The sequence below is a fragment of the Lichenostomus cassidix genome, chromosome 1Aa, assembly GCF_008360975.1.
Source record: "Lichenostomus cassidix isolate B80296 chromosome 1Aa, HeHo_3.0, whole genome shotgun sequence".
Taxonomy (NCBI): domain Eukaryota; kingdom Metazoa; phylum Chordata; class Aves; order Passeriformes; family Meliphagidae; genus Lichenostomus; species Lichenostomus cassidix.
Window position 1 is genome coordinate 57,597,739 of NC_139480.1, and position 15,342 is coordinate 57,613,080.

Genomic DNA, 15,342 nt, shown 5'->3' on the forward strand with positions numbered 1-15,342 from the left:
AGAAAAAGCAGAGGCATTCAGTGCTTGTTTTGCCTCAGCCTTTCATAAACTTTGGACTCTTCAGTCCTCTGAGCTGGAGAAGCACAGCTACAGCAACAGTGACTATCCCTTTGTGGCCAGTGGAATGGTAAGGGGTCAGCTGCAGCAGTTGAATGTTCTTAAGCCCACAGAGCCTTGGAGGGATTCATCCTGGAGTACGAAAGGAAAGGAAAGAAGAAGGAAAGAGAAGAAGAGAAAAGAACACTCTTTGCCAGGGACCTAGAGCAATCATCTAGTTCAACTGCTAGATTATGACATCATGAATAATTGATCCAATTTGATGATGGATTCACCTAGCGATAGGTTATAATGTCACAGATGACCCAGCATTCTGTGCCAGCCCTGAGCCCAAGATTTTTCCCAGCCTGTGTGAGCATCCAGGAGGTGCACTCTCAGCAGCAGAGGTGGACTGGGAGGGGAAATTGCCCTCTGGGCAGCTGGGAAGCTTTCCTTCTTGGAGGACCCGGGCATTTCCACCACTGCACCCCAGGGCAGCCTCTGTTCCATTGCTTGAGTGATACCTGGTGCTGCAGCACCGGTGAGAGGGTGCGGCTCAACATCCCGAGCAAGCCCCTCTTGCCAGATAAGCTCCAGCACTTTGCACATCTCTCCTGGCAGGACATGGCATCCACTGCCAAAGAAGACACAGGGCAGAGCAGCTCTGCTGCAAGCAATGGCAGCCTGAGCCAGCTTCCCCAGGCAGGACCACCAGAGGCAGCAGAAGATTCACAGTGCCCCATCTGCCTCGGGCCAATGAAGAGGCCAGCCTACGTGACCTACTGCAAGCACTAGTTCTGCCTCAGGTGCATCCAGCACTGGGCCAGGGCCAGGAACGACTGCCTCACGTGCAGGCAGCCCATGGAGCAGCTGCTGCACTCCATGCAAGGGGGTAGTAACTACAAGGAGTGCGCAGTCGGCCCATCCGCCCGTCTGCAGAGAAGGATGGCCATGGAGAGGGGCTTTCCAGCTGGTCACCGCAGTGATGCTACAAGTGATGCAGGCAGTGCACGACCAGCAACACCTGGCTGGCAGAAGCAGGCCTGTGGAGACCGACAGTGCCCAGAGGCAGGAAGTGACTCCAGGGCCCTCTAACACCCATTCCCAACAGGCTCCCACAGCCTCATGTGAGATGGCCCCTCTGAGGGAAGGCAAGTGCCAAGCTGGCCCTGCTGCTCCTCTGGAGCTACTAATGGCACTGAATGACTTTGGCTTCTCAGCATCCACTCTTCTACTGCATCCAATAAACTGTATGGTCCTTTCCAGGATGTGCATTTCATGACCAAAGGATGTTTCTAAGTCCACACAGCCTTGGTGGGATTCATTCCAGAGTGCTAAAGAAGCTAGATGGCTGGACCCCCTCAGTCCTCTACCAAAGGTCTTGGCAGTCTGAGGAGGTCCCAGCTGACTGGAAGCCAGTCAATGTCATCCCAATTTACAAGAAGGGCACAAGGAAATGGAACAGGATGCAACAGAATGGGTTGGAATGGAATGATATGGAATGCAATTGAATGGAATGCAATGGAATGGAATGCAATGGAGAGGAGAGAGGACATAGTTTAGGTGATGGGGGCCTACAATTTTCATGTAGTCTAACTACCTCACCCTTGAGAGCTGACCAAGAATTAAAACCCATTATAAAGGACATTGTCCAAATGCCTCTTTCTAAGGGACTGATAGACACAAGGCATCAGCTGCCTTTCGGGGAACCTACTGTTTGGCCAACACACTGTTTGACCAACCAGCCTGTAAAGAATCACATATGTGTGATTGATAGGATCCAAAGAAGATTTGATGGTCTACACCAACAAGTGAGTGTACGTGAATTATTTAGTATCTGATTGCATATGGTTCATTATTATAGAAAAGATCTGTCAAGATATTCATATCTTTCTATGACACTAGTTAAACCAAAAACTTAGTGGAGATTTTGTTGATAAAAAACATTCCATATTTCAAAATTTAGAAGGATTCAGAATTTAGAATTTAGAAGGATTTAGAATTTAGATTAGAGGTGAAATTCTCCCCAAGAGCACATTATTTCACAAAAATAAATACAGCTGCATAACTGAGAGCAGAAGAATCTTAAAAATCTCAACGTTTCTGCCTATTTTGTTTTTTTAAAGCCTTCATTTTACATCTTTTTATATGAATTCTGAGGGAAGGAAATTTGTTTTCAATAACCTGACTCTAAGTCTGTGAATTTCCAATGCATTTTACAGCCACGTGATTTAGATAACAGCAACAACAAAATTAACTGTGAGCTCAGTGTAGACTGCATTCAGTGTGATCCAAGAAGGTTTCAGTAGACCTAAAGAAATGTATAGAGCTAGGTCCAAAGTGAAAGGAATAGTGCAGCTTTCAAGACACTGTATCTCACTTCTCTTTAGTTTTTTTTCTGGTACTGACAGACTTGCTGGCACTCCTGCCTGCAGAACCTCTCCTTTCTGTACCAGTGCCCTGTCATAAGCATGCCCCGAGGCTGGGGGAATCTCTGTGTCTGTGACTTATTCCACCTCAAAAGTTGCTGTGATCTTTGCTATTATTAGTAACATGAAGTAACTTTGTGGCCTGAAGCTTTCAGAGCTGTGTCTGTTACTGTAAAGGGGTAATCAATAATTCACTTGAGGAGATCTTAAACTGTCACCCTTCCTGCTTAAACCCAATTGTAGGGTCCATAAATTCTTTGAGATGCTGAATGTTTTCTAATGGCCTGAAATACACAATCCCCCTAGAAAGTCACAAATATTTAAATAATGGAAAAGTCTCCATCTTCTTACCATGATGGGCCCCTGACTACTCTCACCTATGATTATGCTCAAAATGTTTAACACTTAACTCATTATGTCTGGCAAAATATTAAGACTGGTATATATGAAAATAAAAAGGTTTTTGAATTCTCAGGAAGTATCACTTCCTGTCTGCTTTAGTTCAAAAGTCCTTTTCTGGAAGCAAGTGAGGCACTTGTTAGAAACCTAGTATTCTTTGCTGTCTCTTGACTACAAAGACTAATGCTTTCCTGAGATAATCAGAATGTGGGGACAACTCTGAAAAAAATGGATCTCTCGGATAGTCAGAGCATTCCCTGAAATTTCAAAGAGTGTTACAGCTGATAAATCTCATGTCTCAAAAAACCAAAATCTAATTAAAGGTCTCCCACTAGCTGAAAGAACTGTGATTCCATGTAAAGCCTCTGGCCAAATTTCTTGCTTATAACTGCTCAGCTGAAAAAAATTTCGTGCCCTGAATACTTCGTAACAGAATGCCAGCTTCCCACAACAGGAGAGAAAGCAAGTGTTCACCTTAAAAAGATGGGTTTTTTTTTCTTTTACAAAGGAATTCAGAACATTTAGTTATTGGTCAAAGTTCAAAAGGTGTCCGGTTAAAAAAAACAAAGAAAGAAAAAGTTCCTCATTACTTGTAAGTATCAATTTATATTGGTTATTAAACATAACAGTGACTTGCATGTACAGCCAGATATTTTTAACTATGCTACCTCAATACAACAGCATTATGTAAGCTAAGCAAAAGTCACGAAGGCAGCCTCCAGATGGCCTTGGTGTATAGTTTGGCTTCCTTAGCACAGAAACAAGCTTTGAAGGTTCAGAAGAGACTCCTAAACATATAATTTGGTATCAGTTTTGAAGATCTATAGTGGTAAATGCTGACCTAGAGAAGATAAATGACTTTTTTATCTATAAACTGCTTAAAATTTTAAATATCTATATCTAAATATTATATGTATATGTATATATGTTATATATCTATATACATGTGTGTGAGATATATAGATATAGATATAGATATAGATATAGATATAGATATAGATATAGATATATATACACGTTTGACCTCATTCTAGTTCTTTTTTTATGGTCCAGGTAAGATACTGTGTTGAACTTGATGTTTCACTTATGTTTTCCTTCTGACAAAACATAGATGAAAAGAAAACCTCTACCCTTTTCTTGTTAGACATCTCTCATCTGACCCATATATTGACAGACTCAGGCTATTATCAGACCTATGCAAAGCAGGTAATTGGTACTATCTGTGAACAGAGACAACACACTGCCAGTGAACACTGCCCAGAGGAGAGCTTCTGCTGGACTGCAAACTTTGGGCTGGAAGTAAACCAAAAGTAGGAATTCTCTGACCACCTGAAATAAAACAGCATTAAATTCTGAACTGATTTTTTTCTGAAAAAGTAACCCTTGGTCTTTTTCAGCCATCTGTTCTCTACAGTTGATCACTATATGTATGTACAGGAGCAAAGCACAGAGGCTCCCCAGGAGATTTCAACTGCAGTTCAGCAATAATGCATGCATTCTCAGAAAAGCAAATAATCTCTTTGATTATTATTACAGGTTGCTATGCAAGTGATTTGTGGATTTTTTTCCTTCAGGGATGCTGAAGGAAAGAGGAAGAAAAAGAGGCTACTTACTGTTCGAGCCAAACTTTGCTTCAAATTTCCAATGTGGTGTAGTCGAAGCTGAATGCAGGTGGTTGCCTTGCGAAGACTTTCATGGCTTCCCAAAGTACAGTTGCTGCAATTTGGAGGAAAATAAGCAAATAACTGGTTATCTCTTTTTGCCACTGTCTTCTTTTCAAATGCTCCCTCTCCTAAAAGCACCAGTACACTAAATTCTAAGTGCAAAGAAGATTGAATATTACAAAATCAATGTATTTGGCAGCTACTTCTGTGAAAATTGATGGGGTTTGATTCTGGCATTTACTCTAGTACAACAATCAAATCTAATTGCTTAGTTGTATCATTGACCATTTAGTTCTGTAACAGAACAAGGACACAGAGAAAAAATACCCTTAAGAAACTGCACATGCTCCCCAACCTTTTGATTTTTTATGCGTATTCTTCAAACCCAAATTAGTTCAATTTACACAAAGTATCCTGGCTATGAATATACCACTGCAGAATGATGCATAGTATCTGACACCAACTTGAAAATCAAATATTAGCTGTAAGTTTGAAAACCATAAATATCAAGTCAGGTGACCCTTGATTCTCAGTGAAATCAAAGTTCTCACCCTGTGCAGCTCACACAGAGGTGGTAAAAACAGCATTGAAAAATCTTATACAAGGCAAGACCAGACTCACTCAGCTGGAGTGCTTCCTACAAACTAAGCTGCTGGTCAAGGATGATCCAGCAGCCCATGGCAGGGGAATTCCTTAATCCTATTTGCCTCTTTCCATTTACCACTCTTGGCAACTTCTCCTAAGTTATAACACAGACTTCATTTGTCACTCTGAAAATTACTTGGAACAAAAATAATTTCATTTCTTCCCCTTCACATCTTGTTTTAAACCGGTGAAATAATTCAAAAAATAATTTCAGAGTTATGGCAAACATCTTTTTACATTTGAAAAAGTCCTTTGGAATTAATGGGTAGAAAAAACAACAGGAATTTCTACAAAGGTAAATTCATCACCAAAACAAGTTGGCATGCATCATCAGTTACAGCTCTGGTGAGTGTTCAGTTAGATTCAACAGTCTTTTTTGAGCCTTCAGCCACAGAAGCACAAAAAGAGATATTCCATATTTATACAGTTTTACAGAATGGTATGTTGTTTCAGAATTCCCTGGACCATGAAGTAAAGATTTTTTTTTTTTGGTGTGTCAAGGGTCATGAAAAACTCAGAATTCAAATGTAAACCATATTTCTACCTAAAAGGGCTTTTGATGAAGTGTCTAAATAAAAATGGCTGGATTTAGTTAATAAAAAAACAACCCTAAAACAAAACCAAAATGCTCATCTATGAATAAATCATGGAAAGGGTGACTTAGATGAGTCTCATATCTCACATGGCGGCAGAAGTCCTCAGCATAAATGAATGGATAAACTTAAATGTAATTTCCATTCAGCACAATTCCAGGGAATTATTTATACATCTTGTAAATGTTCTGCACTCACACTACGCTATAGTTAAGTAAAATATAGACTTTCCATTAAAGGTTACAAAAGGTGTAAGTGTATATGTAGGATTTTTTTTTAACAAACTTATTAAACATCACAAGGGACAAACTCATTTCCATCTAACAAAATAAATACCTAAACAAGGATCACCTCTGATAGCACTTCCATATATATGCAAAATTTCTTCACTGCAAGGGCATGAAGTACAGATGTAAAAGTGGGAGAAGTGAACACCAACACAGTGAAATACCTGTATTGGTGAGAAGCATATCACTGTTACAGCTAAACCCTCCTCAAATCCCTTTTCAAAGCAAAAGTCCAAGCGACCAATTCCCAGTTCCTGGGACTGCACCAATCCATACATTCTCTTCTGCTGCCCTCAGCTCATCTCTGTGTTCTGCCTACCCATGGCTTTCCTGAAAGTTCTTTTTCTCCTCATTTCACCTAATCATGACTGTAATGATGAATTCCACCATGATCTTCACATCCTTTCTCTGAGGAATACATTTAGTGTAATGCAAGCTGCAGGCTGTGCTCCGGGTGGTGGGAAAAAGCAGCAGTCCAGGCAAGAGGCCATGAACTGGCACAGACTCTTTTCACAACAACAGGAGTGTGACTGCCAGAGGACATCCTAATTGGTCAGACTGGGAAGCTTCCTTAACACTTTAGAACTGCCTCAACATATGTTTTTTTTACCATATACCTCACCATTATTCCTCCTCTTTTCATTCTGTCTCACCATCTGCCTTTGGACATGTAGCAATGCAATTTTCAGATCTCCATGTGCTTCAATTGTTCCCTCGCTCAGTGTACTGTTGGTTCATTTTAAAATATGCTCTGGTGTACCTGAAAACCTATTGGTGTGTAACCCTCCTGCCAATCTTCCCTTCGTCCTCTGGGGACTGGCTCAGAGAGAGCCAGCCCCCACCCCCTCTCCTTCCCCTTAAAAGCCAGAGCCTGGATCAGAGAGGGGTCTCCTCTCTGAGCTGGCAGCCCTTACCCTGTCCCTGCCTGTCCTCCCCCCTTCTCCTCCCCTGCAACTCCCTTTTCCCTATATCCCAAATAAACCTCCCTGCCAGAACAGAGATGGAGTCCAGTTCTTTTCTTCATCTCACTATATTCCTGCTGAATTGATGTGGTTTGGAGACTCACGCCATGCCGCAGGACCCCGGGGGCCAGGCGCACCAGATCCGGTGGGATTACATGGACCAGAGACCCCGGTCCAGGCGGGAGCCGCCCTATGCAGCCCCCCCAGACCCTGTTACATCATGGACAGGCACAGTAACAAGAATATTACAGAGAGACACATCTGTGAGTCCTGAGTCACCTTCCCCTGATTCCTGCAGTATACAGATTCCGATTGCAATGCCAATGACAGGAATTGGTATAGCTATACCAGTACAGAGGAGCCATACCCTCCTATAAAGTAATAATCTGGTACCACAGATATACAAAATCCATCTTTTCCAAGTGTAATTTTGCCTTGTCACCATGCTTCCAGGCAAAACAAGCTATACCAAGAGAAGCTGAATTTTTTTAATATAACTACATTTACATTAGTGTCTTGCGCTAGTTCTGCTGTGACAAGCAGATACTATCTGTCAACAAAGCCTTTATTGACATAGCAATACTACCTGAAATATTGCAGGCAGAAGTGGCCATGCAGTTGACTTCATGAATGGATTTAATTTGCACAAATACAAAGAGAAAAGTTTTGACAGCTATTGTTACACAAGGGACTAGGCAAAATGGATTAATGCCTCAACAAAATAATGTGGAAATGTGGTCTAGAGGAAAAGTGAACTACAGGAAATAGAAGGGTAACTTTGCCACAGATTGACAAACTACCTTTTAGCTGTACCCCAGGCAGATTTGCTACCATACCAATACTACTAAGACAAAAGTAATATAACCCTTTTGGAAGATTACATGATTATTAGTAACTGCGTTGCAGCACTCTGAGCTCTGTAAAGGAAACAAAAATGAAGGTATTACAACCTTATTAACTCAACAGTTTTCCCTTTATTTTTTTTCTGAAATTACAAGGAGAAAGAGCTTTGATGAGAATACCATGAAGAGAAATGTAGTGTTTGTCTTTAGGAGACATGGTAAATGACTGGTCCAAAATATGGCAAAAAAACCCAAAAATATAAGAAAGTGAAAATCCCTATCTCTTGAGACTCCCTCCCTGCTTGCTTCCCCACAGCAAGGTTCTCTGATGTGCTACAAGCTCCAAATGCTAATACAGTTCAATCAGACTATTTTTTAAAGTAACTCAGCTAAGCAGCATCTCTGAATGAGAAACTTAATCTGCAGTGACAAGAGAAAATTAAGTTTATTTTTCATGAAGAACATATTCATCCAAAGGTGCTTGCTTCTTATGATTTCAGTCTGCATGATTACGTCTCTGTCAGTCTATAATTAATAGCTTAAACTTCACTTTGAGTGAAAACCAATTTTTATTTATGTTTCTATTCCCAGAGAACAGAATTAGTAAGGGAAAAAAAAAAAGTCATCAATAAGGTCACAGGCAAGCATGTTAGAAGAAAAGATAAGCATTTAAATTTTTCAATTCCATCCCCCTGCTCACTGTGATGGCTAAAATGCAAAACAATAAGGTAACTGAGCAAATTATACCATGTGAGAGTGTGGATGGAACTTTAAATACTCTGACGCCTTAGAATAAAAGGATGTTTAGAAATAAAGCTTATAAGTATTTTACTAGATTTCTTTGCTGATCTACATTACTGCAACATATTGCTAGCACACACATCAATTAAAAAAAATAAATAAATTTTTTTTAAGTCCATAATCTTATCTACACCCATTTGTTTTGTTTTATTCAGCATTTCAGGATGCCCTGAGATTGTGGCCTGTTTTTCTAAAAATGGAGGAATGATTCATTGCTGACACATGAGAAGGGTTGGTTTTGGCTGACTGCTGGCATTAAGAGCAAGGAGTTATGTGACACGAGGTGGTTAAGCACAATTTAATTTACTTTTATATGATATTTTTCATGAAGGGCATCATAAAATCATTTTTAGGGGCATCCATTCAAAATCTAAGGAAAGAAAAGGAAGTATGAGAGCAAGATCTGGAATGTTTGGATGATGGAGTGAAAAAGAGCCTGCAGGTTGCAGCAAGGCCAGGTTTCCCATACTACACACGATGAAAAAACCAGAAACTAAATAGGATTCCAAATCAGAATTCCACAGATGGCTCTATTAGTTACAGATTGAACTGTAACTAATAGATATTAGATAGACCTTCTGATATCTTTAAAATTTGGGTATTTGAAATCTGATATTCTATTTATGAGTCAGGCAGGATGTAAGCTCAAACATCTCTATGTAGGAAGGGAATAACGGATGACAAAATCTGCTGGTGCTGAGTGTAATGGTCATTAGCACAGAAGTTTGGTTTTTTCCCCCATGTCATCCAAAGCTAAATGGATTCTAGAAATCATCAAGTTTTTCAGGTGCTTCTGCAGGAGGTGAGGTGAAATGCTCTTTAATAAAATCCAATATAACAGTAAATGAAAGCTTATGACAGATGTTCACAAAGCTGTCTCCATCACTAAACCACTCTGGTCTGAGAACAATTAATCAAATCACCATTTTGGATTCACTTTAGTTTTTTTCTGGATTACAGTGCAACAGGAGAAGCAGAATATTTATTCTCTTTGCTTTCTCAGAACTTGGGGAACTTCTACTGGAATTCAATTGTGAACAGACTCCAAATATTTTTCGGGGGAAGAGCTCTGCACAAGTGCATCAAATCACTCTGTTGGCAACATTGGGAGGAAACCAATTTACATCTGAAAATAGCCCACACATAGGAAAAATTTCACCCTGAGGCGACTCCTCAGGCTGCATTAAACTACCCAAGGGATCCTTATGGTCTGGGGTTATAAATTTCAGATACAGGGTTCTGTTGAAGAGATAGAAGAAATGGAGTTGAATTTAAAAGCACAATATAGAATTACAAGCTGCTGGAGTTAGAAGGGCAGCTCAGTGCTTTCTGCATGACAGTGAAGAAGCAAAGTAAGAAAGCTGAAAACATTATTGACCTTGTTTCACTGCTAATGAGACATGCAGAGATTCTACAAGTGCAGGAATTTAAACACTCTGCTATTGACATATTCAACAATGAAAACAAAACTCTTTTGCACATGCTGCACTGAGCTCACCGTCAATACAATGGTTCATTGTTTCCATTTTTTGAGCAATTACTTTGAAAATAGAAGAGCAGTTTGAAAAAAAGAAAATAAAGCCCCGGCCTTCTTCTGTAACTAACAGATCTATGTATGACCCAGTTCTCTGCGTAGTGGTTCTGGTGTTCTAATGATTAACACAGCACTCTGCTGTACTAGCTCCTGCTGTACTGAGATTGGGAAAAGAGTGGGCTTAGAGATGTTGAAGAGGCAATCTCGGCATCTTGAGTTGCCAAATGTAATTCAATATAAACATCTGAACATTTGACCTGTGTGCTTGTGTTAGAGTAGAAGTGCTCAAGCTGGAAGCAGAAAAAAGCTAACTTAGTGTGACACTTGCTCTCACAACTGTGTTACTTCCATTAATCAAACTGACTTGCTCTTGGCTACTTCAGGTAATTTTTACGCTCTACTGTAAATAACACTGCTTCTAAAATCTTCCCTTTCAATTATAGACATGTACAATTTTACCTAATACTTTTTACATCTCTAACAGATGAACTGTGACTCCTGCAGTGCCTGTTTAACATGCTACCACTGAGCACTGCCAACATCCCCCCCTCTCCTGAAAGCCAGTGTCCACACAGCAGAGTTGACAAATGCCTGCACTTCAGCTGCTTCAACACAGAATCTGCTCACTTTTGTTGACATCTGAATTTAAACTGCTGGAGCACAAAGAACAGCTATCTAAGTCCAGTAGTGCTTTCAACCACCACAAAAGCTTACCTGGATTAATGTGAATCAGAGTACTTACTTCCCTACTTGTAGACTACATGCCTTTAGAAAGACCTGCTTGTATGTATAATGTGGTCTTCTTTAACTTGCATTCAGCACCAAGGTGCTTACTTCATTTGCTTTGCTACTACTGCAGCTGGGTATGAAGGAATACCTACCACCTGCTGTGCAGCTGCATAATATTGTTTCCCTCCCTTTGGGGATTCCCCCCTTGAGGATTTGCTTATAACACCCCTATGAGATCGTGGAAGAAGCAGGGGCAGGAAGTATTATAGATGAGAAAGACCAGAAGGACAACAGAGTAAAACAAATTATTAAAGGCTGCACAAAGCTTACATAAAAGAGCCAGGATTTGCATCCTTGCACTGGAGCAGACCATCTCCTCTGCAGAACACAAGTACCATGTGTTTCAGGAGTTTCAGAAGCTACACATGAAGTGTGTAGCTGGAACCAAACAGACTACCTCTCCCAGTGGTTCTGTTTACATGGCTCATAGCTTAATGAGGTACTTACTTTTGTAAGAATTCATCAGACCCATAAATACTCAGAAGGCATTCCTCCTGGACTGGGTATTGATTTCTGCAACGAAGGATCTCTACAATTAGGTCGTGAGTGATACAGCCAGCTGTAAATAATGATAGCAAGGAAAATTAATAGGAGCTTGCTAGAGAATTCCAGGCTATATACTTGAGAAAAGAAAATGAGGCTTTTTTTTTCTGTAATTCCTCACAACTGCTGCAGACTAGCTCCATCAAGAGGAATTAGGTCAAGACATACTTGATTTTTTTATTTTGCTTCAAATATTCTACATTACACAGAATCTATGTCCCTTAAGAGGAAATGAGCAACTTGTTGGGCAGGTAGAATGAAGAAGAGATGAGCAGCACACCAAGGAGGAAGAGACAAATGGCAATTTTTTTTTTTTTGTTTTCCTGATGAATATTTTCGTACACTTCCAATGATGCAAAAGGTAACTCTGCAGCCACTTATGACACAAGAATGCTCCAGAATTTTATTTGGCATTGTTTCTGCTGTGCACACCCTTTTAGCCATTACAAAGAAGTAAATTAATACTCTCATGTATTTTATATATATGGAATATGTTATATTAATATTATTTAATACACGTGTAGCCATATAATAGCATAAAAACATAGATAATCCCTATAAATTAGGAAGTTCTATGTAAGTTTGTACAATCTGCTGTTTAAAAATACTTTAGCATTTTGAGAATTTTCTCCAGTTCTACTTCAGCTTTTTAAAGCATTTTCCAATACTTGCCAATACACTTCCTCTCTGTCCATTTTAGAAGAACTGATCAAAAATTAAAAAGAATAGTTGCATGATCCAGAAACACGTCTGCTAAATTTGGTCTTACATTTAAGGGGATGGGGAAACTTCAGAGAACAGCTGCCATTTCATGGGGATAGGGTTATGACAGAAACAAAGCTGAAATAAAAGAGTAGGTAACCATAGCATGCCTTTCCTTTGGTTTAGTTTTCCCCAGAGAAAAATGAATGCATAAATGGATTCAAAGGCTCCTTCTGAAAATTTTCGTTTTCTTTACAAAACTGGCTGTTGTTTATTTTTTTCTCAAAAAGCCACTTCAATTACACATTTTCTACTGGTTTTACCAGTTTTAAACATTTAGCCTTCTGAGAACTCACCATTTTAAACAACTCCTCGTAGTTGGTTTGACACATAACCAGTGCTTCTTTGCTAAATTTACACAGTCCAGAAAATGAAGAGTGGCACAGAATCTTGAATTAAAAAGTAACATGCACTTTCCTTGGGGTCACTTATTGAAAAAAAATCTGTAACTTGCTAGTATCACTCATTTGCTCTCTGTAGACCCATTTTCCTTTCCTTAATCTGCCAAATGTTGTTGCCTATCTGAACAATACTTTATAGTAGATGGGGCAAAGAGGAGTACTCCCTTCCCCTACTTTAACCGTAGTGTTACCTAGTCTCAGGAAGTTTAGGATAACTAACACTAAGCCTGTTACAGTCAAATTCCTTGACAACAGAAGAAATTATTTTTAAAAAAACCCCAAAAAACAAAAAAGACTGTCACTTAATGAAGCAGCACAGGAAGAGAGGGGGAATAAGATTGAATGGCCTTTTTTTTTTTTTTTTTTTGCATATGTTGCATAAATAAAAATTACTAGAGCTGGAATTAAAGATTGTCCCATTAATCACAGATACAGGATGCACAGGAGCAGTGGCAGCTTCTCACAGTCACTAATGACACAATTATTTAGGTTGGGAAGAACCTCTTCCCCTGTGAAGCCTGGTCACCACTGAATTCAGACCACCATGTTCAGGGTTTTGTCTTGTAAGACCTTAAAAATCTCCAAGTCTGAAGGCTCCACAACCTTCATGGACAGACTCTTCCACTTCTTAAATATTCTCCTTTATTCTTTCCACCTACTTGGAATTTCTCCTTTCATTTTATGACTGACATCCTTCCCCAGATATGTGCATAATCTCAATCACTTACCATGTTGTGTAAGAAGTAGAGGATGTGGTGAAAAGTCTGTACAAATGCTGATTCTGAATTTAGTTCCACCAAGGATATGCTCTGGGAATCTTGTTGCGATACTCCAGATTTTCCCAGTATTTGTCTTCAAATCAGAAGCAGGATAGGCATTTCTGATTCTGAAAAGAATATGTTAGGAATAAAATTCCATGGGGAGAAATGGTAGCAACTCAAACTCTGTTTTCATACATTAGTGAGATATCAGATAGCTCACATAACTACATCTGTTACTTTTAGGGAAACCGTCAACAAAATTTTCATGCACTTGACAGCATCACTGCAGAGCTTTCACTTCAGAGAAACAAAACGGAATTTAAGCAGAGACTTCCAGGTGCACTGAGCTCAGTGGAAATAATAGTGCTCCAATATGTACTTAAATAAAAGTTTTAACATAGAACTAACCAAGAGCACATGCACAGACAGCTGCAACTAGGACATCTGGTCAAAATGAACACAGGAACATGCTTCCTATGCAAAATCTTAAGAAGTGTCTATTTCCACAGCTATCTCAAATCCAATCTGAAATCCTCATCCTTAAAACCCTGGGTATTTATGTGAAAGTCTGTAGAGTGCAGTAACTGTTACAGTCACTGAGTCCCTCTGATATACAATTAACTATAAAATATATTGCCCCTCCTTCTTCCAATTACCATAGACTTGCAGAAACGAATTCCTCTTAAGGTCCCATTTCCTAATGAACACCAGTCACAGGTATTATGTCTGTCATCTGGGATTAAACTTGCTTTGTAAACAAAGAAGCTCTGCAGCTGCAAGTAAGGGTACATATTGTACCAGCTGAAGCTTTACATTTCACTAGTTGGCCTGAATATTTAGCAGGTAAACTCAAACATCCTGTACTAAGTATCCTGTGTTCTCTATTGTTTGTTAGTTCTGATGCCTTAAGAATTTTTAGCTACTATTCTTCACATATCTGTAGGTTTGGCGTGTAGTTCTAGCCCTCATATAAACTGCTAAAAACCTCTCTTCCCAGCACCTTTAGCCAAAATAATTCCTCTGAGTGGAAATCCAAAGAGACTTTCTCTGCCTCAGAGCCCCAAAATATGTAAACAACAGTGAAGGCGGGGGGGGGGGGGAGCAAGCTTGAGGTGGTTGACATCACCACCTTAAGATGTAACTGGGGAATCTTGTAAAATGTTAAGATCTCATGACTCCGCATCCATTTTGGGTGTAGCCTCATGAATAGGCTTTGTCTGCCCTGAATGCACCTGAAGGCCTTTAATAAATTTGTCCACTTTTTATTCTCCTAACCTTGTCTGGCCTCTGTTTCAGGTAAGCCTGGTTAAGGCATCAGGTCAAGGAGCATTTTGTAGCTTCTGAGTTGGGAGTGCTTTATATAGTCTCTGGTAAGTGTATTTTGACCCCCAGCTCTCTCACATAAAAGTCATCAATATTGTGTTACCTCCTGCCTCAGAGTTGCTGCCCAAGTCTCGTAAAAACCATGTGAACTACTCTTTTGTGCTACGTATTTCTACAACAAGAGAAGGAAAAAAAGAAGTCTAGGCTTCCAAAATTAATAATCCAGTGAAGCAGCCCATTTCTGATAATGAAAACCAGGGAGCTTGGTGTTTCAGTGGGGTGGGAGGAAATGAGGCATGAAAGAGTACCTCCAGTATAAGGTAGATTAATATCCATGGTTATAAACCATTATATTTCAGAGGCTGTTTGGGTGACCTGTGTAGTTAGCGTTAGTCTACTTTCTTTGTGCACAAGGTACAGCTTTTGCCCTGTAATGTTTCTGCAAGAAAGCCAAGGACTGAATAGAACTGGAAACTTCATTGCCCTTTATCCAGCATCAAATTACCAGGCTGTGTACACACACAGGGTGTGAATCACCTCCTCAACTTACTGCCAGTCATTTCAAAACTAA

The 15,342-nt window shown here is 39.8% G+C and overlaps 1 protein-coding gene across 1 annotated transcript in view; it reads right to left on the bottom strand.

The window, feature by feature from the left end:
* The window catches only part of PIK3C2G (phosphatidylinositol-4-phosphate 3-kinase catalytic subunit type 2 gamma), a 218,246-nt gene that overhangs the window by 191,281 nt on the left and 11,623 nt on the right, over nucleotides 1-15,342 (bottom strand). Inside the window, 3 exon segments of the mRNA XM_085049213.1 lie at nucleotides 4,478-4,580; nucleotides 11,429-11,540; nucleotides 13,416-13,573. Coding sequence (XP_084905339.1) covers nucleotides 4,478-4,580; nucleotides 11,429-11,540; nucleotides 13,416-13,573 — 373 coding nt within the window.